This window comes from Temnothorax curvispinosus, unplaced genomic scaffold, assembly GCF_003070985.1.
Source record: "Temnothorax curvispinosus isolate PA1 unplaced genomic scaffold, ASM307098v1 QBEX01011242.1, whole genome shotgun sequence".
NCBI lineage: Eukaryota > Metazoa > Arthropoda > Insecta > Hymenoptera > Formicidae > Temnothorax > Temnothorax curvispinosus.
Window position 1 is genome coordinate 24,985 of NW_020221022.1, and position 25,063 is coordinate 50,047.

General features: G+C 33.5%; 6 protein-coding genes across 10 annotated transcripts; 4 read left to right on the plus strand and 2 right to left on the minus strand.

Moving 5' to 3' along the window:
- Nucleotides 1–941: 941 nt before the first annotated feature.
- On the minus strand, nt 942–3,016 carry LOC112461280 (cytochrome c oxidase assembly protein COX15 homolog). The gene is made up of 6 exons (XM_025026471.1): nt 2,937–3,016; nt 2,657–2,819; nt 2,418–2,544; nt 2,037–2,169; nt 1,330–1,957; nt 942–1,256 (listed from the first exon to the last, which is right to left on the minus strand). Exons 1-6 carry the CDS (start codon nt 3,002–3,004, stop codon nt 1,002–1,004), a joined length of 1,374 nt encoding a protein of 457 aa, XP_024882239.1. The 5' UTR covers nt 3,005–3,016; the 3' UTR covers nt 942–1,001.
- Nucleotides 3,017–3,037: 21 nt separating this feature from the next.
- On the plus strand, nt 3,038–7,006 carry LOC112461278 (MMS19 nucleotide excision repair protein homolog). The gene is made up of 9 exons (XM_025026469.1): nt 3,038–3,214; nt 3,594–3,832; nt 3,912–4,244; nt 4,330–4,924; nt 5,040–5,321; nt 5,400–6,112; nt 6,204–6,461; nt 6,547–6,711; nt 6,783–7,006. The coding sequence occupies exons 1-9, from the start codon at nt 3,118–3,120 to the stop codon at nt 6,981–6,983; spliced, it is 2,883 nt and encodes a 960-aa protein (XP_024882237.1). The 5' UTR covers nt 3,038–3,117; the 3' UTR covers nt 6,984–7,006.
- A 199-nt stretch (nt 7,007–7,205) lies between these two features.
- LOC112461284 (pupal cuticle protein C1B) lies at nt 7,206–9,926 on the plus strand. Its single transcript, XM_025026475.1, has 5 exons — nt 7,206–7,295; nt 7,447–7,630; nt 7,741–7,850; nt 7,980–8,050; nt 9,342–9,926. The coding sequence occupies exons 1-5, from the start codon at nt 7,286–7,288 to the stop codon at nt 9,777–9,779; spliced, it is 813 nt and encodes a 270-aa protein (XP_024882243.1). The 5' UTR covers nt 7,206–7,285; the 3' UTR covers nt 9,780–9,926.
- LOC112461282 (pyridoxal phosphate homeostasis protein) lies at nt 9,802–15,130 on the minus strand. Of its 3 annotated transcripts, none has more exons than XR_003041532.1 (6): nt 14,904–15,130; nt 14,379–14,739; nt 14,027–14,268; nt 13,772–13,937; nt 11,012–11,337; nt 9,802–10,625 (listed from the first exon to the last, which is right to left on the minus strand). XR_003041532.1 is itself a non-coding variant. In XM_025026473.1 (4 exons), exons 1-4 carry the CDS (start codon nt 14,991–14,993, stop codon nt 13,866–13,868), a joined length of 765 nt encoding a protein of 254 aa, XP_024882241.1. In that variant the 5' UTR covers nt 14,994–15,130; the 3' UTR covers nt 13,721–13,865. The 3 variants fall into 3 exon arrangements, 1 of the variants encoding a protein (XP_024882241.1); XR_003041531.1 differs by having other exon boundaries at nt 11,012–12,587; XM_025026473.1 differs by lacking the exons at nt 9,802–10,625; nt 11,012–11,337 and having other exon boundaries at nt 13,721–13,937.
- A 117-nt stretch (nt 15,131–15,247) lies between these two features.
- Nucleotides 15,248–17,982, plus strand: LOC112461281. Its single transcript, XM_025026472.1, has 4 exons — nt 15,248–15,381; nt 15,469–15,781; nt 16,230–16,489; nt 16,569–17,982. The coding sequence occupies exons 2-4, from the start codon at nt 15,699–15,701 to the stop codon at nt 17,159–17,161; spliced, it is 936 nt and encodes a 311-aa protein (XP_024882240.1). The 5' UTR covers nt 15,248–15,381; nt 15,469–15,698; the 3' UTR covers nt 17,162–17,982.
- Nucleotides 17,983–18,208: 226 nt separating this feature from the next.
- Nucleotides 18,209–24,655, plus strand: LOC112461277 (uncharacterized protein PF11_0213-like). Of its 3 annotated transcripts, XM_025026466.1 has the most exons (10): nt 18,209–18,502; nt 18,685–18,980; nt 19,233–19,800; nt 19,976–20,216; nt 20,321–20,520; nt 20,608–20,718; nt 20,813–23,707; nt 23,784–24,028; nt 24,120–24,372; nt 24,446–24,655. In XM_025026466.1, exons 2-10 carry the CDS (start codon nt 18,901–18,903, stop codon nt 24,503–24,505), a joined length of 4,653 nt encoding a protein of 1,550 aa, XP_024882234.1. In that variant the 5' UTR covers nt 18,209–18,502; nt 18,685–18,900; the 3' UTR covers nt 24,506–24,655. The 3 variants fall into 3 exon arrangements, with proteins under 3 accessions (XP_024882234.1, XP_024882235.1, XP_024882236.1); XM_025026467.1 differs by lacking the exon at nt 24,446–24,655 and having other exon boundaries at nt 23,784–24,039; nt 24,120–24,212; XM_025026468.1 differs by lacking the exons at nt 24,120–24,372; nt 24,446–24,655 and having other exon boundaries at nt 23,784–23,810; nt 23,875–23,992.
- Nucleotides 24,656–25,063: the final 408 nt, after the last annotated feature.

Sequence of the window (25,063 nt, forward strand, 5' to 3'; positions counted from 1 at the left end):
TATATTTCTCTCATCAAAACGTATGCTCTATACACAAGTATATAGTAACAAGTTCAAATGATATTTAATAAGATTTTTAGATTATATAATTCACGTATATTTACACTTGTAGATTATATGTAACAATAATTAGTATAAAATTTGGCCGTTTTGAATAATACTTTCTTTCGTATCGAATAATAAGATACAAAGTTCTATTAATACTAGCGCTCAGTTTAATATTAAGCAAAAGTATGATGTCAAACGTCGCCAAAATAGGAAAGGAAGAAAATAACTCTTATGTAAATAAAAATTGTTACAATAATGAAATGTAATTTTAACTGCCTGATAAAAATGGTACTTAATATTAATAATACTGTATTGGACCAATGCATGCGAAGTATTTTAAAATCAACAAATAATTGGCCATAATAGACTAAGTGCCCTATATGTAAAGATATTTTCTGAAGAATTGAGTTAAATAATAAATTATATCTCTGATAACATAAAAGAGTTATTTTTCGCTTAGGGATAATATATATTTCAGACTAATTGTTTGAGTTGATATTGAATCACTAAATTTTGTTCCGCATATATTTCACAATTGTTATGCGTATGTATTTCACGATCTTTACGCACTGATATTTTTTGAAATTTTGCCGCATCTTGTAAACGTTAAACTGATCATAATTACACAAAAAATGATACAAATTATTTCGTGTTACATATGTTTGATAATATACATGTTGTTTAGAAGACGAAGTTGTGTATATAATAGTTCCTAAGATTAATTACTAATTATTATAACATATATTGTGAAATAAAGCGCGAAAACGTTATGAAAGCATTGAAAAACTCTATATCCTACTATACTGATATAATTATAAGATAATTATAAGTTATAACACGTGAGAATAAGTAAGAAAAATACTACGTTTGTTTCGTGAATAAATACTTTTTATTTTTAATCTGTAAAAATGTCATAAATCTGTATTTATATTTATTTTTACTATTTTACAAATTTATTTAGCAAATTTTCCTAAATATCTCAACTCATGGCACAGCCAAATTATAGTACTTAAAAGTATAAGACTACCAGATTGGTGCGACGCAGCTAACGATAGAGGAACATGGTATAATAAAGTCGAAATTCCTAAAAGTACTTGAAGATAACCCGCACAAAGTACCGCAGCCACAGCCTTTCTTCCTCGACCAGGAAGTTTATGTTTACGAGACAAAATTCCCAAACAAGTTATTAATGCTATAGTAGTGACTCCCTGCATAAATGATATTACACATGAAATAATGTAGGCACAGTAACATGCTTAACGACCGTATTAGACAACTTACCAAAATTCTGTGATCAAATTGAACTGTAGCTGGATTTTCCGTGAAGTTTCGTAATGCAGGAGATATGGCAAGTATATCATCGGGTATCCACTTATCTGCCATTTTTGGGAAAGTATTATAAATAAGGCCAGCATCCATTCCAGCTACAAATGCTCCCGATAAAGCAGTGAGAAATACTAGCCCTTTTGTTGAGTGAATTAATCCTTTAAATCTTTTCAGTGCCTTCAGGGCATTACTTGTGATTGTGGTACTAGAGGAATTCGCAGTTAGCTTTTGAGCAGGAATCAGATGATCCAAAGCATTATAAAGAAATCCAGTATATAGGAGCAATGCTAATCCAAGATGCGCAGCTAAACGATACTGCGACACCCGCGGCACGTCGGAAGGTTCTATAAAACGATCTTCCAATCCAGATTTGACCATATACCATCCCATGAGTCCTTGCAAGCCGATTAGCGATCCTAAGGCAACAACGCGCATTTTCATTCCGTGTTTTAGCATACCCTTATACCAGAAATATGTTGCCGGAATTACAAATACAGCGCCGATTAAACGTCCCCATGTTCTATGCAAATATTCCATCCACCAAATACGTTTGAATTCCTCTAACGTCATACTGTGGTTGGTTCTACAGCAAAATTAACGGCATATATAATACATTTCCATGCGTTACATTGGTTCTTCGGTATTAACACGTTGTTTCTTACATTTTATATTCAGGAAATTGTTTGTAACGCTCAAATTCCGAGACCCATTGAGCTTCGTTCAGAGGCATTTTCTCTCCCAGCAATTTCCAGGTAACCATAGACAAGCCTGATTCGGTGAGTCTTGTTACACCACCTAAATACATAGAAGAAAGGAGAAATAATCTTCAGTTGTTTCTTAAATACATTTTATTCACTTTAACGTGTACTTAATGTGTTTTACACAATTAAATGTTACATAAATTTGAATTGCACGTAGGTACTGATATATTAGACCAAAGAGAAGGCTGTCACATTTTAGATTCTACTTTCCATACGTCTTTTCTATAATGCTCTTCACCACGACGCAGATATAGTGATAGTATACAAAATAAATGAGAGTACCTAGTGCGACCGCTACGAAAACCATGCCACCGCAGGTGAGCAACCAAGATCCCACAATTTTGTCATTTCTACTGCTCGGTTTTGCGGCATAATTACGAATTACAACGTTCGCTTGTTTCAGTGGTCTCTGTAAATTGTTAAAATCAGTAAAATTAGTACACACATCTGACATCGTTCTTATTAAACTTATTTAAATTGCACACGCACAGCAGGTATACTTGAGTGTCGGAGTGCGTTACCTTCTGTAATAGCAATTTCGAGCAGTATTCCTTAAAAGAAGCGTCGTTACATCGCACGACGTCGGTTTTTGCATTTGTAAACAGGTGTTGCCGGCTAAGTATGCGTCTCGTTGCGTTATACGCGCCTAATATCTTCGTATGATACCTCACGACGTTCAACATACTGCAATTAAAATACAAAATACAGCGAGCATTGATAAACGTAATTACACACTGGCGTGTGCACGTGAGGTGTTGTTAGTTCTTAGAAACGCAAAAATTAGACGCGATAAGATCACACCTCATAGATCCCGGCACAATAATGCAAAATGCAATACAAGCGCACGGAGTACGGAGTACGGAGCGCATTGAGCGCACAGAGCGCAGCGCACTATTCGAGTGGTGCCATCTACAAAAAAGAAGAAGAAGAAGAATGATTCGATCATGTGCTGAATGTCTCGTGTAAACAACAGTTTTTGGTTATGGCCTCGTCTCCGAATTTTGATTTAAAAGAGCGATTAGATATTAGTTTCAAAGATACGGCAGCTCTAAATTCATTATGCAGGAATTTAGCTTCCGGTACGTGTTTTACAAAAAATAAAAATGTCTTGTAAAGTATATTTTTTTATGTACTTATGCTACAAAATTTAAAGAACCAGTAGTAAAAAAAGAGAGAAAGATACAAAAATTAAATTTTATACACAAATACAGCTTGGGAGTCAAATAATATACTTGGTTTTCTTAAGTTTATTATTTCTCTAACCTAGAGAAATATGATAATTTCAACTTGCACACTACATATTTATATGAACTTTATGTAAACTTGAATCTTCCCACAATCACTGTTATATCTCTTGATTTAATGAGTATATTGAAATCTAAACTTTGTAATGCACGTAATCATAAAAATTAGAGTCTAAAATTATATAGTGGAAGACATTAAAATGCTTTGTTTCAGAAATAGAATTAGGTTCTGTGAAACTCTGCACGTTTGTGGAGACACTAGGTTCTTACATGACAGACCAAAATGTTCTTACGAGGGAGAAAGGAGTTATGGCCCTTTCCTCCGTTTTGTCGCAGCTGCCCCAAGATTATCTCACTGAATCAGAATTGCGTTTTATTACAACGTTTTATTGCGACAGGATGAAGGATCATTATAGCATTATACCATCTGTACTAAATGGTATTCAAGCAATTGTGAGCATTTGTCTTTTATCTCTTGCGTCATTTTTCTCTTTCATTGAATTGTCATAACTATTTGTTTTCATTTTTTTAGGTGAACATGACTCATTTACCTCAAAACGCATCGTCATCCTTACTAAGAGTTATGTTTGAGCACGTTCAGTGTCAATCTCAACTGTTACCTGAACGTCGCAAAATATATCTTATACTAAAGAGTTTAATAGAAAACAGATTACATGATCTGAGATCCATGGGACCAGATTTAGTTTATGGTATTATCAGTTCTATGGATGGTGAAAGAGATCCGAATAACCTCGTGTTATTGTTTGATATGCTACCACAGTTTTTAAAAGAATTTCCATTGGGTCATTTAACCGAAGAAATGTTTGAAGTTTTGGCATGTTATTTTCCAGTTGATTTTAATCCTGTAATTATATACAATTATTTTTCTATCTTATTTTTTTACATAATATTTATAACATAACAAATGTGTAATTTATAAATGTTTACAGTCTGGCATGGAGGATCTAAGGGTATCGCGGGAAGATTTGGCAGAAAAATTGGCGCCTTGCTTATGCGCTGTTCCACAGTTTGCAGATTATTGCTTACCTCTTATAATTGACAAATCATATTCCACTCTCAGAGTTGCCAAACTCGATTCCTTAAATCTATTACGTGAAAGTGTTCAAACGTTTGGGCTGTTAAAAATAAAATTGTGCTTACCAGACCTATGGACAACTTTAAAGAAAGATATAGTGCCAGGGAGAGATGTTGAAATAAGAGACGCTGCTTTACAAGCAATGACATCTTTAATTAAAGTTATATCAGTCGATGAAACTGTTTGCAAAAATTTTATTGACAAGATAATTGCCGATATAAAATCGTCGTTGTGCGACGTGCAACTTAGTTTGTACAGACCTGCCCAAACGCTACTGGAAACAATAGCTGCAATTAACAAAACGATATGTGTACAAATCTTGCAAGCTGTAATACCTTTATGTATTGGACAATATTCTACGATGAATTCATTAAACGACAAAATTGCATTGATAGAAACGTTAAATAATTTTATGAAAATATGTTCTAATTACGACATTTGCATTCAAGGTAAGTTGAAACAACGAATAATGATGTCATTTGCATTATTACTATTGCTTATTGAACTGTAATAATCCTGATATTTGATATATATTACATAAAAATATAATGAAATTTTTTCTAGATATTCCAGAATTATCATGGACAAATATACCTCAAACATATTTAGATGGCTTGACAATAAAAAGTACTGAACTAAAAAGTAAAATATTCCTTGGTTTAATGATCCAAAAGGCATATTTAAACGATGTACAACGCTCTATATTATATAATGCGATATGCAATGAAATTGAAACAGGATGCGACAAAATACAAAGCACATGTCATACAGTTGTTATAGATTTTGCTGCGTTATATCTTGAAGAAATATCAGTGTTAGTTAAAGAGAGATTGTTGTCGAATACAGGTAAGTTAAATACAAATACATGGTTAATATAAACTTATTTCTATGAATATATGAAGTGATATTGACGAAATGTTTCAGATGAGACGGAAGTAGAATTATTAAAACGAAGGATAAAAGCTTTATCAGCAATTGCAAAAATACGTGAACTAGGTTGTGTAATACTCCCGAAAATTGTTACAATGTTAACAGACACTGTTAATACTGATATACGTATCACAATATTACTGAATATCCAGAAGCTAATTGCTTTAAAGAAATCTGATTACAACATACATCAATTTCTATACAAGGAATGCCATATTATTGATAAATTAATTTCATATGAGACAAATGTTGATCATAAAATGTTGATATCTAATATCTGCCAGTTAATTATACGAAATCTTACAATCGAAGAACAACGTGCGATTGTAACGAAATACGCTGTGGCTTTAAATACGAAAATTCCCGAAACTGATGTGACTATAATGATGAATCTTTTCATTTCTTTACGGAAAGATATCAATTTGAACATAAATAATAATACGGTGGAAAATCTGTATAATCTAGCAACTAGCAATTGCAATCCGGATATAAGGCAAACAAGCTGTAAAATTCTATCTGTTTTATTAAATAAAATGAAAGTGTCAGATGTCGATAGAATTGTATCTTATCTAGAAGACAAAATAAGTAATAATTTAAGTACGGACAGTGACATTAAATTAAAGCAACGTACGGTTAACTTTCAAATTTGGATGACTAAAGCACTCGTCATGAGAGGATACGCAAAGTCCCAATACTTTCTAGAGAATGTATGTGTGATTAAATATAATTATAATAATTTAATATTTGGTTATACAGATAATATAGGTGAATTAATATTTCTCATTTTTGTTTTTACAGCTTACGCACTTATTAACTCACAATGAAATAGGTCAATTTATAGGTGAACAATATCAAATTTTAGTAAGTAAGCACGAGGATATTTTAATAACGGAAAATTTCTGCGACGTGAAAATTTTTTATAAACAAAGAGTGTTCGAATATTTGTTGCGACAAAATATGAATTTTGCAAGCGCGATGAGACAGAATTATCTTATTGCTTTGGTCCATCTACTAGAACAAATGCCTGAAGAATTATTATTTTTGCATTTAACCGAGGTAAGTTTTTATTATTAATGCATCAATGATAACATTCTCTTGCAATGGAAAGAATATTTCAATTAATTAAGTATTTTGTCGTCAGTTGGTACCGCTGTTGATTGAGTCTCTATCTCTTAGTAATGAGCATTTAGTTCTTTGGACATTGACGTCATTTAAACTTCTACTTGACACTAAACACGATGTATTTTCTGATAATTTACAATGTGTTATACCAAGGCTTATGCAATTATCAACGCATCGGATCATGGTAATTATTTACATTAGCTTCAACTTTTTAAACTCTCATCGTATCGCTATAATCTATATTTGTATTAATAGGGTGTTAGAATTGCGGCTCTAGAATGCCTGGCGCATTATACTAGTTATTCCACTATTTTGATCAATCCGTACAAGCAGAGTGTGTTAGACAAATTGGGGGTGTTAGTCGACGATCGCAAACGTTTAGTCAGGAAGGCTGCGGTGGAAACGAGAATACGATGGTATCTAGTGGGTGCATCTGGAGAACAGTCAAAGGAATGAACGATATCGCAGTTCGGTTCTGTATAGATACATCTAATATGATTTTATAAAATATCTTTTTGCCTTACTTTTTATATACATTTTGAAAAAATGTAAATTTCTCACTACTGAATATTAACATGTTATACCTATAAAATTGTATGCGATTGTCTTTATTTACATATCTAATCCACAATATATTTTCCTGAGCATCTCCCTACGCCTGTCTATCCCAGATATCTTTCTTAATTGAATAAAGAATTGATTTTTATAAGTGGATTAAGACCTCCAGCTAGCTCAGATGCGTTCAGTGCAGCGCAGGCATGGGCGACGGTAAGAATATGCGATTGTAACATTTACTTTATTTGTTTAATTGAAGTATTATGTACAAAACATTGAAAAAATATAGGCATTTTTTTTATTAAATAGAATATTTGATTTTCTTATTGAATATATCTTCTATATCAAATACGCGTGTCTGCAGGTGTGGCAAAGAGTGGTGCGTACAAGTATGACGATGGTACGAAATATATCGGTGATTGGAATCGCAAGGGATTGAAACACGGCGCTGGTCTATTAGTCCTTCCGAATGGAACGCGGTACGATGGGGCATTTCAAAATGGATTATGCTCCGGCTTGGGAGTTATTGTATTTCCCGACGGAGCAAAGTAAGTTACGTTGCAAGTTTATCTCGAGATTGCGCGTTTTATTAAAAAATACCGTCGCGCATATGTATATATATTTCTACGATATCACTTCCATTCTCTTTTTCTTTTAGGTACGAGGGAGAATTTATGCAAGGATGGTTTCACGGCCACGGTGTGTTCTGGCGAGCCGACGGAATGAAATTTGAAGGGGAATTTCGTGGAGGTCGTGTTTGGGGCTTAGGTATATAATCAAGTTACGATAATTTATTATCAATTTTATAAATAAAATACTACAGTTTTTGGACTACACATTGTTTTTCAATTGTAATTCGAATGTGAGTTATATATGCTTTTTATTCGATAACTATAGGTTTGGTGACCTATGCTGATGGATCGCATGGATTTCCGAGAAATGAAGGTTTCTTTCAAGATTGCAGATTAGTAAGGCGACGACGTTGCCCTGACATAGTGCAGAAGGCGCAAAAAATTTCTATGATGGCACGTGCTCAGTGCAATTAAGCTGAAATAGAATTGATGATGTATAGCTAATAAAAAGGAATGTGTAATCTTTATTTGCTTATTTTAATTGAAATAAATCTACATTATACATTTAATATTTGGATAAATTTTATATCTTTATCTTTCATATTATATATGATACACATAATCTTCCCGTATTATTCGCTCGCAAATAAAATTTCAGCGTCCGTAGCGCATCTCGAATTCGTATCAGGAATTCATACAGGATTGGAAAAAGAAGCAGATTTATCTTCATTTACGTAAAATTAAGATGCCAGTAATGTTGGTGATACCAGTTTCCTGAATACCGAATGAAATGTAATTGTAACGAGTTACGCCCCAAAAGAAAAAGTTTGAGAAGGAACACAAGGCTAGACTACTTTCCGCTCGGAGAGGCGTGGCCGAGCCGGATGTTCCAGTTTTGAAGACGAAGGTGTGGCACCAATCGATTTATAAAACTCACACATGTAATGTTTTAGTACAACAATATAAATAAAAATTGAAATCTTAGATTTAGAAACGTTACATTGAAAGAGAGAATACGAAGTAAGTTCTCCATATTGCTTTCCTTCGTTTCTTTTGCTTATATCTCATTTGCGATAATATAAAAGATTAATAAATAAAATTTGCTTTAAGTCGTATGAAAAAAAATTAGACAAATTCAAAATTTTACTTTAAACCGTAATATCTTTAGAAATTCAATGCATTCTCTCACAAGAGCGATGCATTAAGTAATGAGTTTTGAAATTTATAAAATTTAAATATTGTGAGAAATATATAGAGATAAATAGCTGATAATTTTTTAATATTATCTCGCAAAACGTTATATACGAGAAAAAACATTTTAGGAACTTATAAATCATCGGAAGGGCATACGATTCAACGGGGAGTAAAGGCGTTTGGCAATGGCGCAATATTAAGTATATCCTTGACACTATATCCCACCATGGCGAACTGTGAGTACCGAAAGATTTCGTGTGGCTCGTCGTTTGTCCGCCAAGTATAAAAGTACCGATTGTCACGGACTGTAGCATTCGTATTTCGACTCAGACGCGATTAAAGTCATCGCAGCATCTTCCACGCATAGTACAATGGCAGCCAAGGTACGTACGATCACAAATTAGATTTTGTCAAGTATAGGAAATACATAATGTTTTTAGAAATAAATTTGCGCTCTTAAGGTTTCAAATTGTAACCGAGAGTTCTATTTCAGCTGTTCGTAATCGCCTGTGTTTTGGCCGCGGCCAACGCCGGTTTAATCGGTGTGCCCTCCGCCCTGCAGTACCAGTCGTACCAGATCTCGCCGTTCGCCCCGATAGCGCACATTCAACCCCAAGCTATCACGTCGACATCCGACAATATTCTACGAAGCCACGGTAATCTGGCGCAGGTGGCCACGCAAACGAAGACCATCGACACGCCTTTCTCTAGCTCGAGCAAGTCCGACATCCGCGTGACTAATCCGGCTGTCACTACCTACGCTCATCTTGCTCATCCAGCCCCATTGGCATATGCGCCATATGCCGCGGCCGCTATACCCGCGTTACCGGCGGCAGTACGCCCAGCTGCTCTCGGAGTCGCTTACTCGCCGGCCGTTGAAGTGTCTCACATGAGCTACAGCAGCCCGATCGGAATCGCCTATGCCTACTAAATCGATCCATATCAAACGCGACTTTACATGATACATATATATATATTTATTCAAACATCCTCGACATCTGTAACCACTTCTGTACGTGGCAAATTAATGACACTACAATGTAGGTGGTTACGCAATAAAATTGTACTTCACTCTTAATCAAAGCTTGATTTTTCAACCCCCATAGTCCTTAGATCCATAAGTCTATTCGTTTCTTAATTATCATAAGGGGATGATATACGGCAGAAGCTATCGCAACATGTCGTTACGATAGAGTTTAATTTGTAATAGAGGCGCCGCTGCGCCGGGGGTAAAATGGTTTCTGCGAGATTGAATAACACCCAAGTTTTTTTATATGTAAAATTGTATTATTTCATATTTTTTCGCGTTTATCAATAATTTGTCAACAAATTTCAAGGAATGGGGGAAGAAACGTCCTAATAGAAAAAGAAAACAATTTTGTGAAGATTGACTTTAGGGAGAAGTGAGAGATGCATCAGCGAATTGTATATCCAATATTAAGGGCAAGGTAAATTCTGCGATGTGTAGTTGCTGGTGGATTGGCGGCGGGTTTCTTATATCTCATTGAACGTAAAAAAAAATCTAGCCTAGCTTAAGTCCAAGACCAGCACCTCCCCACGCGGCAGCAGGAGCACCCCACGCGGCGGCAGGAGCAGCACCCCACGCGGCGGCCGGAGCACCCCACGCGGCAGCAGGAGCACCCCACGCGGCGGCAGGAGCACCCCACGCGGCAGTAGGAGCGATGGCGACGGCAGCTGGTTTCACAGCAATAGCCGGTGCAGCGAGCAAGCCGGCGTAGACATTTGTGATGGCCAAAAGGCCGAAGATCACCAGGAGCTGCAAGATTTAAAAACGTTTATTTACTTTCATGAACTTTATAAATTTCGAGATGTCTTATTTATATATCTGGAATATTAATGTTATTTAAATTCGTCTTGTTTCAGATTATATATCCAGTCTCTTTTAAAATAAGAAATATTAGTTTTATATGTTGATAATCGTGCGTTCTGTCTTGAAATTAAAAAGTTAGTAATCATGCGGTGTATAAGTTACACATACATACTTTTTTTACATTTAATATAAATATTATAATAATTCCAGAAATATAATAATCTGTAATCTTAGCTTTTGAAGCCTCATTACTTTTATCAGTTTTCTACAAATGACGAATATGAATTACACAAATAGTAATCTCGAAGTGTTTTTGCTTTGAAGAAACTTACTTTGAACATGATGCTTTCCTATTTCCCGTTGAAACACGAAGAATGGATTGAATGCTCTGTCTAAATCTAAGCCTATTTATACCCATGCTACAGAAAACCTGTCTAGTGTGCGTGGTGCATTTTTTCCCAAAAACTTCTTTGTACGAGTATGCATTCTATGTTCACAGTAAGGCGTTATTGCATCACATAGTAGTAAAGTTTTATATCTTAAGCCATGAATACATTTTCCGCCTTCGATGATCGGTATTAATCGGCTTCTGTTTTCTCGGTGCAACCGTGTTCCACTATGACATCAGAAGCGAGAAATCGTAGGTGAATTTTTCTTTCTGCAATATACGTCAAAACTTTTCTCATATACTAACATTCACATTGCATTTGTAGTACAGATTGATAAAAGATTTAAAAACGCAAAACTTAAATTATAAGAGAATCACAAGTACGTATTGATGATATATGATTACATATATTTTTAAAAATTAAATTTAAATTCTCGAGAATACTCGATTATAATCGATTCATTCAAGTTCTACCGCTTATACTTTTTACGTACCGTCACTTAAAAATTTTTTCGATAGTGTATCAAACAAGTTTGCACACATATAGTTGCTATCTTTTCTTATGAACCATGAGAACACAATTAATACGATAACATTGTATAATTTTATTATTTATTTTAAAACGTAAAAAAATGTAAGAAGCAAAAAAAAAATGCATCTGTATATCAATAAATTTGAATTCTATTTCGTTAAATCATGAGAAAGATAACAATATCGACTGCAAAGTTGCTTACATACACACGCATATCGAAGTATGTATGATACATATAACTTGATTGCCCATGTCACTTTTAAATTTATGTTAAACTGCAATGTATGTCGATGCATGTCTCGTGCTTCGCATTATGAATATTACGACAGAGACTACATAGTATGCACCAATCTCCTCATTTACGATTGTCTGATGCAAGCTTACGTCAAGTTGCACCGGATCCGTCTCTTTATTAACATTTATAGGGGCAACTTATTTTTTTCTTACGTAGTTGTTGTTTGCAACATGTGCGGAGGGGCACTTAAGAAAAGTGTACTCACGAGAAATATCTTTTAAATTTCACGTTACTTTTAGAAATAATTGTGACATTTTTCTAGAATCCAGAAAATATTATCTCTTACAAAGTTTTTTAGATTTTTTGGAAACGCCGGTTGCAAATAAAATTGCACCTAATTATATGTGTTTAACATCGAAGAATACGTAATATCGTTCTAAACACATTTTAAAAGACTAAGCTATATCTTCCAAAATTAAATAGCTACTGATTTCCGCCATAATTTCATGGAACAGAAATTGCAGCAGAAAATTTGTCCCAAAATATTTAGTAACTTTCGTCACGTAAGCTTTTTTTTTTATTCTTCGCATCTCTGTAAAACATAGCTTCAATTTTGATCGATCGGGCGAACAATGTTGCGTACGGCCTGTGATTTTGCGAAGAAAGTGACTGACTGACTGACTTCCATAACTTTTAAGAGCGTTTAACTTGCGTAATTCGTGACCTTGCACAAGATACATTTGAATCATGCTCCTGTAAAAAAAAAACGGTGAAGGTGACCTACATATGTGTTCGCAAGACATAATGAGGCTGAAGATTGGAACTGGACCACACCCTTTTATCAATTTTATACGCATAATAAATTAATAAGTTCTACAAGATTTATTTATTTTTATCAATTTTTATATTTATATAAATTAAAATTATAGAATTTTATGTAGAAAGGATTAAGAAAGAAGTGTGGAAGAATTTATATAGTATTCTCAAAAACAAAAGCTAAGATATATAGTTAACATAAATCTACGAATAAATTTTAATAAAGATAAAGAGATAAAAAGACAAGTCTTCATTTCAAAATGTACATAATTTCCCACTACAAAGATATCAAAATTGTATTAAAAAACAGTCTTTTTTTGTTTTATCTTCTATTAATTTATGGATTTTACTCATTTAAAGTTTCTATACCAAGTTTATGTTATAATTTATTAATTATATTAGAAATATGCAAAAAAGGAATAAGGCAAGGAGAGAATTCCTTGCAGACCTATATAGGATTAAGATAAGAAAGATCAAAAAGAGTATAGTAATATTATAAATATCCTTGTACAAATTTCTAAAAGTCAATAGTTTTTAAATTCTATTAAATTATAAATAATTGATAAAATTTTAGGCTACCACTGATTTCATTGCAATATATGCTTAATTTATAAAATTAAAAATTAAAACTTAATTATTTAACATATATTTATTAACAAGATTTATATCGTACGTAATTAAAAATAAGATAATTAGTTATTACTATAATATATAACAGTAATAAATTTAATTCTGATACATCTTAATGATCTTAATTAACACTTTACACAACATCTTGTACATTTATTTATAATACATATGTATATATCTATTATGTATACATATATGTATTTATCTTTTACAATTTTCTCTCTATTCTATTTTCCTATATTTTAAGTCAGCTATTTTTCTTTAAATCAGAATTGTTCTTTTGTGAGGTTCCTTTAGCACTTACATTTGTTAATCAGATTAGAATAAAATGAGCGAAGGGACAGAACATATAATATGTTTATTTTGTATATCATAATGAGATCGAAAATTGAGGAAAGATCTTAAAATAGAGGAAATATTCGATTATCATAATCTTAGAATAGAAAAAAATTAACTGTATTTGCTGCAGAAGGAACATTCATTGTACATACATATCTCTGAGATAATTACATCCCTGTTCTTTTATATATCCTTTTTCCTCGAGGTAAAATTATTGATTTAATACATTATTTATATTGCATCTTTTCAATTACTCTTTTGTGGTCTACTTCCAAAAATGGAAGTTCCTACTCTCACATTTGTACTGCCTAATTCAATCTGTAATAGAAAATAATGTATTTTATATAAAGACATAAAATCAACTAGCAATACAATCTATTTGCAAATTGATTGTCCTAAAACCTTACAGCATGTTCATAATCACTGGACATTCCCATTGATAATTCAATATCTTTTATATCGATTCCCAATTCGTCGCGCACCTTTTCCCTGCATTTCTTTAAACAAATAAAATCAGGATTTGGCCCATTCGCAACATCATACCCATACATTCCTATCGTCATCAATCCCATAAATTTCAAATTGGGACAGTTCTCTATGACATACTTTACAAGGGTTGATACTTGTGCAATATCGCAACCATTTTTTTCTGTAATTACAATTATTTTTATACAGGATAATCGAAAATTTGTTAAGCTAACAATGACTTTGTCTCATAAGTTTCTTACATGAAACATAAAAGATAACAAATATCATTACCTTCTTCTTGACTTGTATTAACTTGTACCATGACATTTAACTTGCTGTCATCGCTCTTTCGAAATCTTGGCCATGAATTATTGAGCGTGTTTGCAAGTTTGTCGCTATTGACACTTTCTATAACGTATAAATTTGGTATACTTAACACCTTGTTGACCTTATTCCTTTGTAAAGTCCCTATAAAATGCCATTGAATTTCTCTGCATTTTTCAACGATCAAGGGGCTGCAGGCCTTCTCCACCAATTCGTTCACATAATTTTCACCAAAATGTCTCTGACCGGCCTCGTATGCAGATACTATCGATCCCGTGGATTGCAATTTGCTAACAGCTACCAGTCGCGGCTCATAATATTGATACTCCTGCAAGAACAAGACAAATTTGTTGAAGATCTAACCTTTTCGCGTTGAGCTTCGAAATGCGACGTTCTCTGTACAACTATCCAATATATTAAAAAAAAAAAGATAAATTTGTATATTTAATTGTAATAGAGTAAGTGCTATATAGTAAATACGGAAAAGAATACCGGTGCTCTCTTCGCGGCAGCATACGATATCTTGTCGCAAACGGATTTTAAATTCACTGCCACCTCTGCCATGCTGCATTTAAATGCCATAAAGTATTTCTCATTTACTTAAAAAGAGATTTTTAATTTTTCCTTCCTCCTTAATATCTTCTTCCTTTTATAATCGGACTTTCGAGCTTAATCATTTCACGTGACAAGCATGTGAGCGTAGTAAACATCGTTTACGCAAGTATCATGGTGTGTGAGCATTCCATGAGTTGTCAAAATAGGGTTTTGGAACGCTGGGATGCTGCACAGTGGCGCATCGTGCGCGTGCGCCGTCAGCAGCCATTTGTGCCTGTGTCAGCCATTATGATTATCAACATGGCGTAATCTTATTATCAATATTGCGCTGGTTTATTGCTATTTCCGTCGACAGTGGCAGCAGGTTGTAATTATGAAGATTATTAAAATTTCATCCGTAAACACTAACAGGAAAGTAAGTGTTGACTCATCTCGCACGTCTGTGCTCATCGTATATTAATAATAGATCTTTCTGTATCCTTTCGCGTTTGACAAATTGCAGATCAGTCGAACAGTAACTTGGAAACTCTAAAAAAAAAAGCTGGAGTGCTGCTACTAATTTTTTGTTATACAACTGTACAAACAATAACACGTATACCAACTGTTCGCTGTTCGAGAGTAATATGGATAACAAAGCATCATCCTTTGGCATGTCATTTTGTGTATTCGTATATTGTTAATTAACGTAAAGAATTCAGGCTTGTTTTTGGGTTTAAAACAATTTGCACGAGGATGGGTACTTCGGGACAGCAAGACAGATCTCTCGGTAGTGGAATTTCATTGCCACAATGGATGAAAGGGAGACTGGACAATAGGTAGGTTTTATCTTTCATAAATTTTATCATTGAACACATTTTTATGGAGATATTGTTACGACGCTGACGGTATATTCGAACGATTAATATAATTAGCTAGCTGTGATATTGAGATGTCCGTTTAAAATTGTTATTGCGTTATTTGCACGTATTTGGGACTCTGCCAAATTAGCTGATGTGTTATTTATAGTTAAACGTTTACCTATATTTTATTCCATTGTTCTTGTGAATCTGCTTTATTTCCTTTAATGATATTTGTTGTCTTAATGAAAAATGTACTTTTTTAATTTTTGACTAAATTTAGTTTTGAAATTTTTAATAATACAAAGAAACTGTCAAATTAATCAAGGGATCTAAGTAGCGTTGCAATCTATGTGTCATTTATGTTAATGACAACAGTCGTTTATTATTACAGTCTGTGTTAATGTAATTTTATATATTTTTTCAGATTTGACTTTGACGAAGCCGCATTCAGTCCTCCATCTTACGACGACAGTTTCTTTTATGCAAGATATCCAAGATCGCAAAATACTCAACCAGAACACGGATTGAAACACATCGTAAATGAGGTTTTGAATGAAAATATTGCGAGCTCCACGAACCAGATAGCGAATGAAAAATCCATTTCCGATTTGAAAGAGGTCAAGCAGATTGATTTTAGCAAACACCCTTTGCCATGTCAACCGTTTATACCAGTTGAAAATAAAGGTATATTTGTCAAAGGTCTTATACAATTCTTCTGCAATATCACACTGACTAATACTTGTCGTTTTCGATATCGTTTTAGCTGGTGATATCAGAACGCACAAAGCTTCAACGAGCGGAATTGTAAAGCCCAAGTCACAAGGGACAGATGACGGTTTTCATGGTGAACCGGCTCTTTGCGGCAAATCGATCGTTCATGTAGCTAGTCAAATGATGTCTGGTAAATTCACCAAGGTATTCACATCGGATTCGCGTTCCCAGCAGTCGGAGAATTCGGTGAAAAGCGTCAGCAAGTCGTTACCAGCGTCACCGTTAGCATCGCCGACGGGAACTCCTGATAGTTCACCAAAATCACGCAGGAAGATTCACGCTAATCGATACTTCACGGGTGCGTTCATACCGGATAAAGAAAAATATCAGGGTAATTGGATTTTGTCGAGCATATTAGGTCAATCCAGAGAAGCCATTACAAAGATAGACGAGGAAGACGAGCTCTTTCCAGACATGGAACCCCGCAAGCCACTTAATCGAAAGAAGTCGATATCTTCGCAAAATCTTACGTATATCGGAAAGGAAGAAAAATCGGCGGATAAGTCGTCCGTTTATGTTAATGTACTCGAAGCTAAACCGTCGGAATTAAGAGAGATGAATTTTTGGTCCCCGACTTCCATGTGAAGCTTTACATTTTCTTTAATTTTAACTACAATCATTATTAATCATGCTTCTACCAAAGCATATTTAGATTGTTTAGATGAATTTAGTTTAATTCCACATTATTGATGCACATAGCTGTAAATTTAGCCCATTATACTACTTAACTTGACAACATTTCATACGAAATTGATATATGATCATGTATTTTAACTGGATTCCTATAAGTTTATAACCTTTGGAAAACAGCGGCCAGCAGTATTTGTCTATTCGAAATCCAACAGAATTACGTTATCGTTTAAAAGATGCCGTTGCTATCTTCTTTTCAATCATTTTTTGAGAGATGTATAATACGTCCGAATGATTGCCCTATATGTTATTTTCGTATTATATAAGTATTGTATTTGCATACTTGTGTTATGTCTATCTTTCAATCTCAAAAATGCTTGGAGAGTCGAAAGTGCAATATGGTCTGTTTATTAGCTGTCTTACCAATTTAACGATATCGATATCTTATATTGTAATTTACTTATTCTTCGTGCGTTACATGTGAATTGCGTATAACTAAGATGCATCAAATGTATCGAAGCTTGTGAACTCGAGAGATGCATTTAAATGACATAATGCTCTATATTGTGAAATGTGATACAATGAACTTGAAATAAGCGATATTATAAAATACAAGTTATATCGTACAACTATTATAAATTCCACTATTATAAATTTGCACGAGGAATGTCGTTGGTTAAAGGCAGATTTTTTATCGAGCACAGATGAGTTATATACGAACATATACCATTTATGTGAACTGATTTATGCCAATAAAAGTACGAAGTAACCTTTGATACATGTTCTTATTATTTTAATAAATGCACATTACATGGACTGAAGGCAATAATTTTAAAAGATTTCGATAATTTTAACACAGATTCGAATATTATTGTTAATGAAGATCAATATCAGATTTACAGATTAAAATTATTAATGTTCAGTACAGATATTTTAATCGAATGATAAATAAATAGATTATATAATTGTAATTGCGTGATGCTGACTCGATTGGATGAACGATGGAACGTGGAAATAGTGAAAACAGGTCAGGTTAGGTTAGTGTTATCCGCCACAGCGGCCACAGCCACAGTCACGTCCTATTCTGGAATTATTGCCGCCTGTGATCTCACGCTGGCATTATTTTAATTTCCTTCTTTCGCACGATCTCTGTGAAATGCTTCACGATCCCACGGACGAGACGTACAGAAAACCACGCCAACTCAGGAACACGCCGCTGCAGAGATATATTCGACTCGGATCGCTCTTCATAACCCTTTGTTTCGCTGGAGCGATGTACATTTCCTATAGAAGACAGTAGGATATTTTTTTTATATATATACTGGCTTGAACTCTGCAGACGTTTAATTTTACGATTTGCATTATTCATTTATTCAGTTCCAATTAATTTAATGGTGTAACATCTGTTAACGTTTAATTAATTCGTTCGGTGGATATAAGGTTCCTACTTCATTTTAATGCTAAATTTTATTCTGCAGTTGTTCTGATCCCGAAGTGATAAAGGAGTATCAAGCCCTACAACTCTCCGCAGACGAGCGATCTATGTTAGAAGATTATTCTGCAGTTCCACTTTTGAGAGGCACTATTGAAAAGCTGTTTGAGAGGCAGCAGGCTAAAGCGAAAGAGGAAGCCGAATCGAAGGATACGCAAGCTGATGTTTAAACAACAAAACATTTAAAGTTCATACAACAATAATGGAGGTTGAAAAGGATGGATTCTGTAAGCCTGGTAGTTCGCAGAGAAGATTGAGATTAAGGAAAAATTATAAAGAAAGGTATTATGATATATATGTGAAATGTTAAATTGATCATTTTTGTAGTTTGACTTATAATGTAACATGTACCTTTCTGAAAACATATAATGAGAAAAAATACATTTAAAGTGTAAGAAAAACTTCCTACAATGGTTTTGTTATTATATTCTTTCTTCCTGTTAAATTTTTATCTCTCAAACATGTTCATTCTTTGTATTAATAAGATATTTAAAGCACAAAATATCTAAAGTAACAGAACATTTTTTTATTCAGCATAGATAAGGCTCAACTTTCTGATAATTCCAATAATGAAAACAAGGATGATACCGCTTGTACGTCTCAATCTCCATGTGATGATGACAGTATATTGGATTTTAAATCGCCAAAAAGAACGGATTCCTTACAGTCGAAAATTAGGAATACACTTTCAGATAAAGCCAAGAAAAAAGTACTCCGCTCTAAATCTAAAAATATTAACAATGAAAAGAAATCCAGGAGCAAAAAGTCATTACAGAATAAAAAGATTTTTCGCGATGTGCAACAACCATTGATCGAATCGTCTTTTTTCAAATCTGAAAAGAAAGAAGTAGAATCACCGCAGTGTTCGACTGACGAAAATGCGAAAACGGCTTACGTATGCCCGTTGTGCTTAAAAAATTTTAAAGATGAAAGTTCGAAAACTGTACATATGAAAAGTTGTGCTACAAAAAATAATGTGTCCACAAAGAAGTTAATGGACGCCGTGGAGCTGCACGAACGGCAAGCTGCAGAAAGGAAGTCGTTGGGGCTACTCTCTGCTCCTCTATTACAAGACAAGAAGAAACCTGCCCCACGTAAAATGGTAGGTATTTAATAATTTGAATATCAAGATGATGACTTTTAAATCGTCAGATTATTGGAACTTGATTGAAATCTAATTGAGATAATCCTCTCAGAATCTAAGCGAATAAATTGTTAGCAAGACAATGTGTATAAATATTTTTAGACTAGCTTTTTTTAAATGATGGTTTTTGTAGGCATCGCGTGATGACCCTGATCTGCAGCTTGCTTTAGCACTTTCCAAATCTCTATGTGAAAAAGAGGAAATGGAAGAGTGGGACGAAGTTCAGATCGTGGCCATATCCTCTAATCCATCGATGCCAGATAATAATGCAGAATGTCCTCAGAAAGCGACATTGCAAAGTTTTGGGTTTAGTAGCAGTAGAAACACGTTACCAACAAATAATTGGCCTACCAGTAGAAGACCTACTAGGAAAAGTAATTATATATTAACTGATGCAGTTGATAAATCTCACAACTAATAAGAAACTTATATTTTAGTTTCTGATTTTTTTTTCTTTCTTTTTTTCTTGTTTAAAAAGGAAAGCTTATTGAACCAACTATTTTGCAAAGACGTACCGCTGTAGAAAGAGAACGTATCTTAACAGAGAGAATAGCTGAGATACTTATGGGATATAAGGATTTTACTCAAAAATCTCAAACAGAAAAAACAGAAGAATTTAACGACGCTAAAGAGAAAATTGTTATAAAGAGTCAATTACTTCAACAATTACATAAAATTGTAATTATACTTTTTTTTATGTAGTAGAAATTATCTTCCAATTCGAACATTTGCAGATTTTAAAATATGTATATTATTATTTTTAAGGAGAATACATTGTGGGATAGGACAAAACTAATTCTAATTCAAGATATATTTTATGTAGACCATTTATCGCCTCAAATAATACCGTTAGAAAAGAAAGAGCAGAAATTAAATGTAAGTTGACTCTATTGTATTGGGGCATACAAATTACCTATATATTTTATAATACTATACACAAAACACATAATAATGGCATTATGCTTTATAGGAAGAGCAGAATCTTGTAAAGCTTATGGAAATAAATGAAAGAAGTGTAAAGAACGAAAGATTTTTGGATAATGAACAAATGCAGGAAATAAAGGAAATACATACTGTAAAAACAACGGATAAGGATGAAGCATTAACGATCTCTTCAAATACAGTCAATATATGTTGTGAAGAAAAGAAATTCCTTGACGATCTAGCAACAAGTTGGAGAAATATGCTTAATGACAGTTCTGCAAGTGACATTATTTTGTTTGTGAAAAATGGCAGATACATATGGACGCATAAATTAGTTTTCTACACACGTTGCACAAATATTTTACTTGATGTAATTTCTAATGATACAGAGTTCCCTACTGCAAAAGAAAAGATTTGTTGGCTTGATACAGATTATGATGTTGCCTTGGCCTTTCTGGAATTTGTCTATTGTGGGATAATCGATAGATATTCAAAAATACTTGATTCTGAGACATCTTTATCTGGTGTTCGAGCTTTAGGAAGGAAGTACAAAATACATGATTTATTTGCTTATTTGCGTCAAAAGGGATTTAAATCTAGCGTAGAAGTTAAATATGATTATAATACTTATGAAAAAGATACAGAAAATGTACATCCAAATGTGGAAACGGCTTTAAATATTTCAAAGTTAGGCAAATCTTTCAACGCATCACCGAATCGTACGCAAGATGTTGTGGAAGGCATTCAGTGCCCTAATAACATGCTTTTGCAGGGGGATGTTAATGATGATTTACATTCTCTTGAAAACGATTACATATCTCCAAAGAACTTGTGCGTGTTGAAAGACGAAAATTCTGCTTTAATGAAAAAGGAAATAAACTCCAGAAGCAATACACCTGTAAAATGGGAAACTAGTGGATCTCCTGACTTGTTCGATGACACGCCTGTAATGAAACATAACGATAAATCCACAATACATCCTAAAAACCTTGAAGATTCTAATATTCACATATTACTGAGTTTGATTAAACAAGATGCGGATATTGATATCTGTAGTCAGAAATCATTAAAGACCCAGAACGCAGAATATTCAGAATTAGACAAAGACATACCTACCTGTTCGAAAAATGTGGAAGAAAGTCTAATGGAAATTGATCCAGATCCCGAATCAAATTCTTTGAAAGTTTTTATAGACGACATACATAAAGATTCTTTAATTGGTACTCCTCAAAGCAGTAAATCGAAATATATCCAAGATGGTCTTTCAGAAATAATTAAACAGAAAAGTAATCTCACATTATTTATCGAAAAAATTCAGAACGAAAACGCGAAATTAGATAAGGCATCAGATTCGAACATGGACAATCTTACAGATATCTCAATTGTACAAGTATCTCCTATAAGGCAGAAGAATCCATTTTATATAGACAAACATGATAACTCTGATCTTCAATCGTACGACAACAATGAACAGTCGATTGATACAAAGGAAAGACCCGGTAGATTAACTATGACAGAGCAACATATGCAATCATACGCTGTCAAAAATCCAGAATTTTATCCTCGTCTTTCTAATGAACATGTGGAAGATGTTAAACAGACTAATAGTTCGTATATAGATTCTCTATCTCCTGAGAAGATAATGGAATCTTCCCATAATAATATATTGAATTGTACACAAAACTTTACTTCACCAAGTGAGAAACACGTGAACATTTCGCATCAAGTCACAACTGTGTCAGGTGTATGTTCGCAACGTTCTGAAACAATGAATCAATCGCTTAGCGAAACCTTCCTTGATTTAGAAACGAAAGAGGAAGACATTTCTATGTATTCTAAATACATGAGAGATCACAAGGACAATAGCATAGCAAAGTATCGCACAGCAATCAGTAGAAATAAGTCGGATAGTAATCTGTCTGATAAAAGTACGTCATCTGATTCGATCAATGTAGATAACATCAGCGAGGCTGAGAAAGATGAAATTTTGACTCGATGTGTTTTGACACAAAAAGATGCGGATATAATTGTTTCATCAGACACAGATGTTGAAAGCATATCTTTCAGTGTTGTCTCAGAAAACGATGACTTCAACCATGAAAATATATCTCAAGCTCTGCAACAGTCTAAAAAAGAAACAGAAGATAACAACAAACAGGATACAGAAAATAGAAACAGCAATCAATTGCTCGAAGTTGAGAAATTTTCAAAAGCGATGAACACGGAAGAAGGAAAGGATGTTAATCAAAGCGCAACTAAATCAAATCTAGATAATTTAAATATTACAGAGATAACGTCTATGACACAAAAATCTGGATTAAATGATGATCAGGAAAAGAAATCCGTTTCAAGCCCGATTATGCTATCCTCCAGCCCAGATTTTTCAAATAATGAAAGCTGCAGTCCGATTTTAAATATGGAAAATTTGCTTGAAGATGAACACTGTACCAAAAATGTCTCAGAAACAAGTGCTTGTAAATTAAAGTCAATCAACTTTTCTCTTAATTTTGAAGACGACGTATATCTTGCAAACGTTGATATTGATAAATATGAGAAATCACATATTCTGGAGAAGAGTCAATCGTTTAATGTATTAAGTATGTCAGAATTAAAAAATGTTACTACACGCAAACGCAATAATAAAAATAATCATGAAAATATCAAATGTAAAGATATAGCAGCAGATGGAAACTTAGATAGTAATGCTACGTCTTTGACTCAAAATTTTACAAGCATTAGGAAATTCAAAAGAAAATCTTTATCCGAGGGACAGATTGATACAAATAGATTATGTAATCAAGGGGCTACATCTACACGTGTAGCCATGCAATTCCAGTGTAATTACATTCAAAACATTGGAAACGCAAAAACGCCTAAAATAACTGATAAAGAAGTTACACCTCCGCCTGAGTACAACGACATGAGCACTCCTGAATTACACGTAAGTTCATTGACAATGATAAATTTTCATAATTAAAGGTACTTTCTTTTTTCACAAGGGAATTGTTAATTTTTAGAGAGAAATGAAGAAATATGGATTAAAGGTACAAAAACGTAGCAGAGCTGTAAAATTGTTAACGCATATTTATAACGAACTTCATCCTTTAGTGCCTGAAAAAATAATAGGACAGCAAATTACTGAAATTTCGAGCGATGAAGACGATGGTCCTCCATCGAAAAAACGAAACGTAGATGATAACAGTTTGGAAAAGTCGAGTAATGCAGAAGACAGTGGTGATGAATTCCCTTGTTCTCGTGATAGGTAAATTTAATGTAAATATTAGATCTCTCTCTTTTTAACAATATGAAATTTTACTTTTAGATACAACAAAATAACATTATGTTTGTTGCAGCAATGATAGTGTAAGTTCCGCAAAAGGAACAATCAACAAAGAAATGCTGTTTTACGAAACCGCGTCATTATCGACATTGGAGAATTCATCGGACATCTCGGAAGCCTTTATGAAATTAATCAATATTGATACAGATTTATATAACAAAATATTGCAGTATGAACCTGTAAATATTGAACAGTTGCGTTCTATGTTGCAAACACGTGGGTTTAAATGCAAGCTCTCTAATCTCATGAGCTTTCTAGATCAACAGGTGCGTTTCCTTTTTTTTTCTTTAACTTATGATATGACCATGTGTCATAAATAATATGGAATTTATATTTTAGTGTATTACATTTTACGCGCCAGAACAGAGCGTCAAGAGCAGGACTCGCAGAAAGACATAGTTTCTACAAAAATGAAATGTATCTGAGAACATTTAGATTTATAATTTCTTTATAATAAAATATATGAATATCTATAATTAGCAAACATTAATATATATTATATTTTATATGATTCAATACGTATGTAATATCAGTTTTGTTAATAACATTGTTTAATAACATTGCATTGTTGGCTTGTACATGTACTTTCAGTAAATGAAATAATACAATTCGTATATTATATAATTTAAATATATTTAAAGTTTATTTAGTTCAATTTAAAAATGATTAAAATTTAATAACTTTTATATTATTTTCATTTATTAAACTTCGATGAATTTGTAAACAATTCGTGGAAGGATTGAGACCTTTTTTTAAAGAGTTACGCGCTGATGTAATAAAAATTGAACCAGAAGGAGCTCTCTGCCGGAATAATTGTAAACTATAGACTTTTTTGATGAGTTTTGGAACGCAAATTAGAAAAGATGCTGCCATATTTTGTTATAACTGCGTTCCAAAACTCATCGAAAAAATCCATAGTTCACACTTATTCCGACAGAGGGCTTGATTTTACGTGCG

Coding starts and splice junctions, on each gene's coding strand:
- LOC112461280 (XM_025026471.1), bottom strand. CDS start 3,004: ATGCGCTCCGTACTCCGTACTCCGTGCGCTTGTATTGCATTTTGCATT. Junction 2,820..2,936: donor ATTGTGCCGGGATCTATGAG/GTGTGATCTTAT, acceptor TTTTAATTGCAG/TATGTTGAACGTCGTGAGGT. Junction 1,257..1,329: donor AATTTGATCACAGAATTTTG/GTAAGTTGTCTA, acceptor TCATTTATGCAG/GGAGTCACTACTATAGCATT.
- LOC112461278 (XM_025026469.1), top strand. CDS start 3,118: ATGGCCTCGTCTCCGAATTTTGATTTAAAAGAGCGATTAGATATTAGT. Junction 3,833..3,911: donor TAAATGGTATTCAAGCAATT/GTGAGCATTTGT, acceptor TCATTTTTTTAG/GTGAACATGACTCATTTACC. Junction 6,113..6,203: donor CCCAATACTTTCTAGAGAAT/GTATGTGTGATT, acceptor TTGTTTTTACAG/CTTACGCACTTATTAACTCA.
- LOC112461284 (XM_025026475.1), top strand. Junction 7,631..7,740: donor GTATTTCCCGACGGAGCAAA/GTAAGTTACGTT, acceptor TTTTTCTTTTAG/GTACGAGGGAGAATTTATGC. Junction 8,051..9,341: donor TCTTTCAAGATTGCAGATTA/GTAAGGCGACGA, acceptor GTTCTATTTCAG/CTGTTCGTAATCGCCTGTGT.
- LOC112461282 (XM_025026473.1), bottom strand. CDS start 14,993: ATGGCATTTAAATGCAGCATGGCAGAGGTGGCAGTGAATTTAAAATCC. Junction 14,740..14,903: donor CTGCCGCGAAGAGAGCACCG/GTATTCTTTTCC, acceptor TTGTTCTTGCAG/GAGTATCAATATTATGAGCC. Junction 13,938..14,026: donor CCAGTGATTATGAACATGCT/GTAAGGTTTTAG, acceptor TTTCTATTACAG/ATTGAATTAGGCAGTACAAA.
- LOC112461281 (XM_025026472.1), top strand. CDS start 15,699: ATGGGTACTTCGGGACAGCAAGACAGATCTCTCGGTAGTGGAATTTCA. Junction 15,782..16,229: donor AAAGGGAGACTGGACAATAG/GTAGGTTTTATC, acceptor ATATTTTTTCAG/ATTTGACTTTGACGAAGCCG. Junction 16,490..16,568: donor TATACCAGTTGAAAATAAAG/GTATATTTGTCA, acceptor ATATCGTTTTAG/CTGGTGATATCAGAACGCAC.
- LOC112461277 (XM_025026466.1), top strand. CDS start 18,901: ATGGAGGTTGAAAAGGATGGATTCTGTAAGCCTGGTAGTTCGCAGAGA. Junction 20,217..20,320: donor TAGAAGACCTACTAGGAAAA/GTAATTATATAT, acceptor TTGTTTAAAAAG/GAAAGCTTATTGAACCAACT. Junction 24,373..24,445: donor TGAGCTTTCTAGATCAACAG/GTGCGTTTCCTT, acceptor TTTATATTTTAG/TGTATTACATTTTACGCGCC.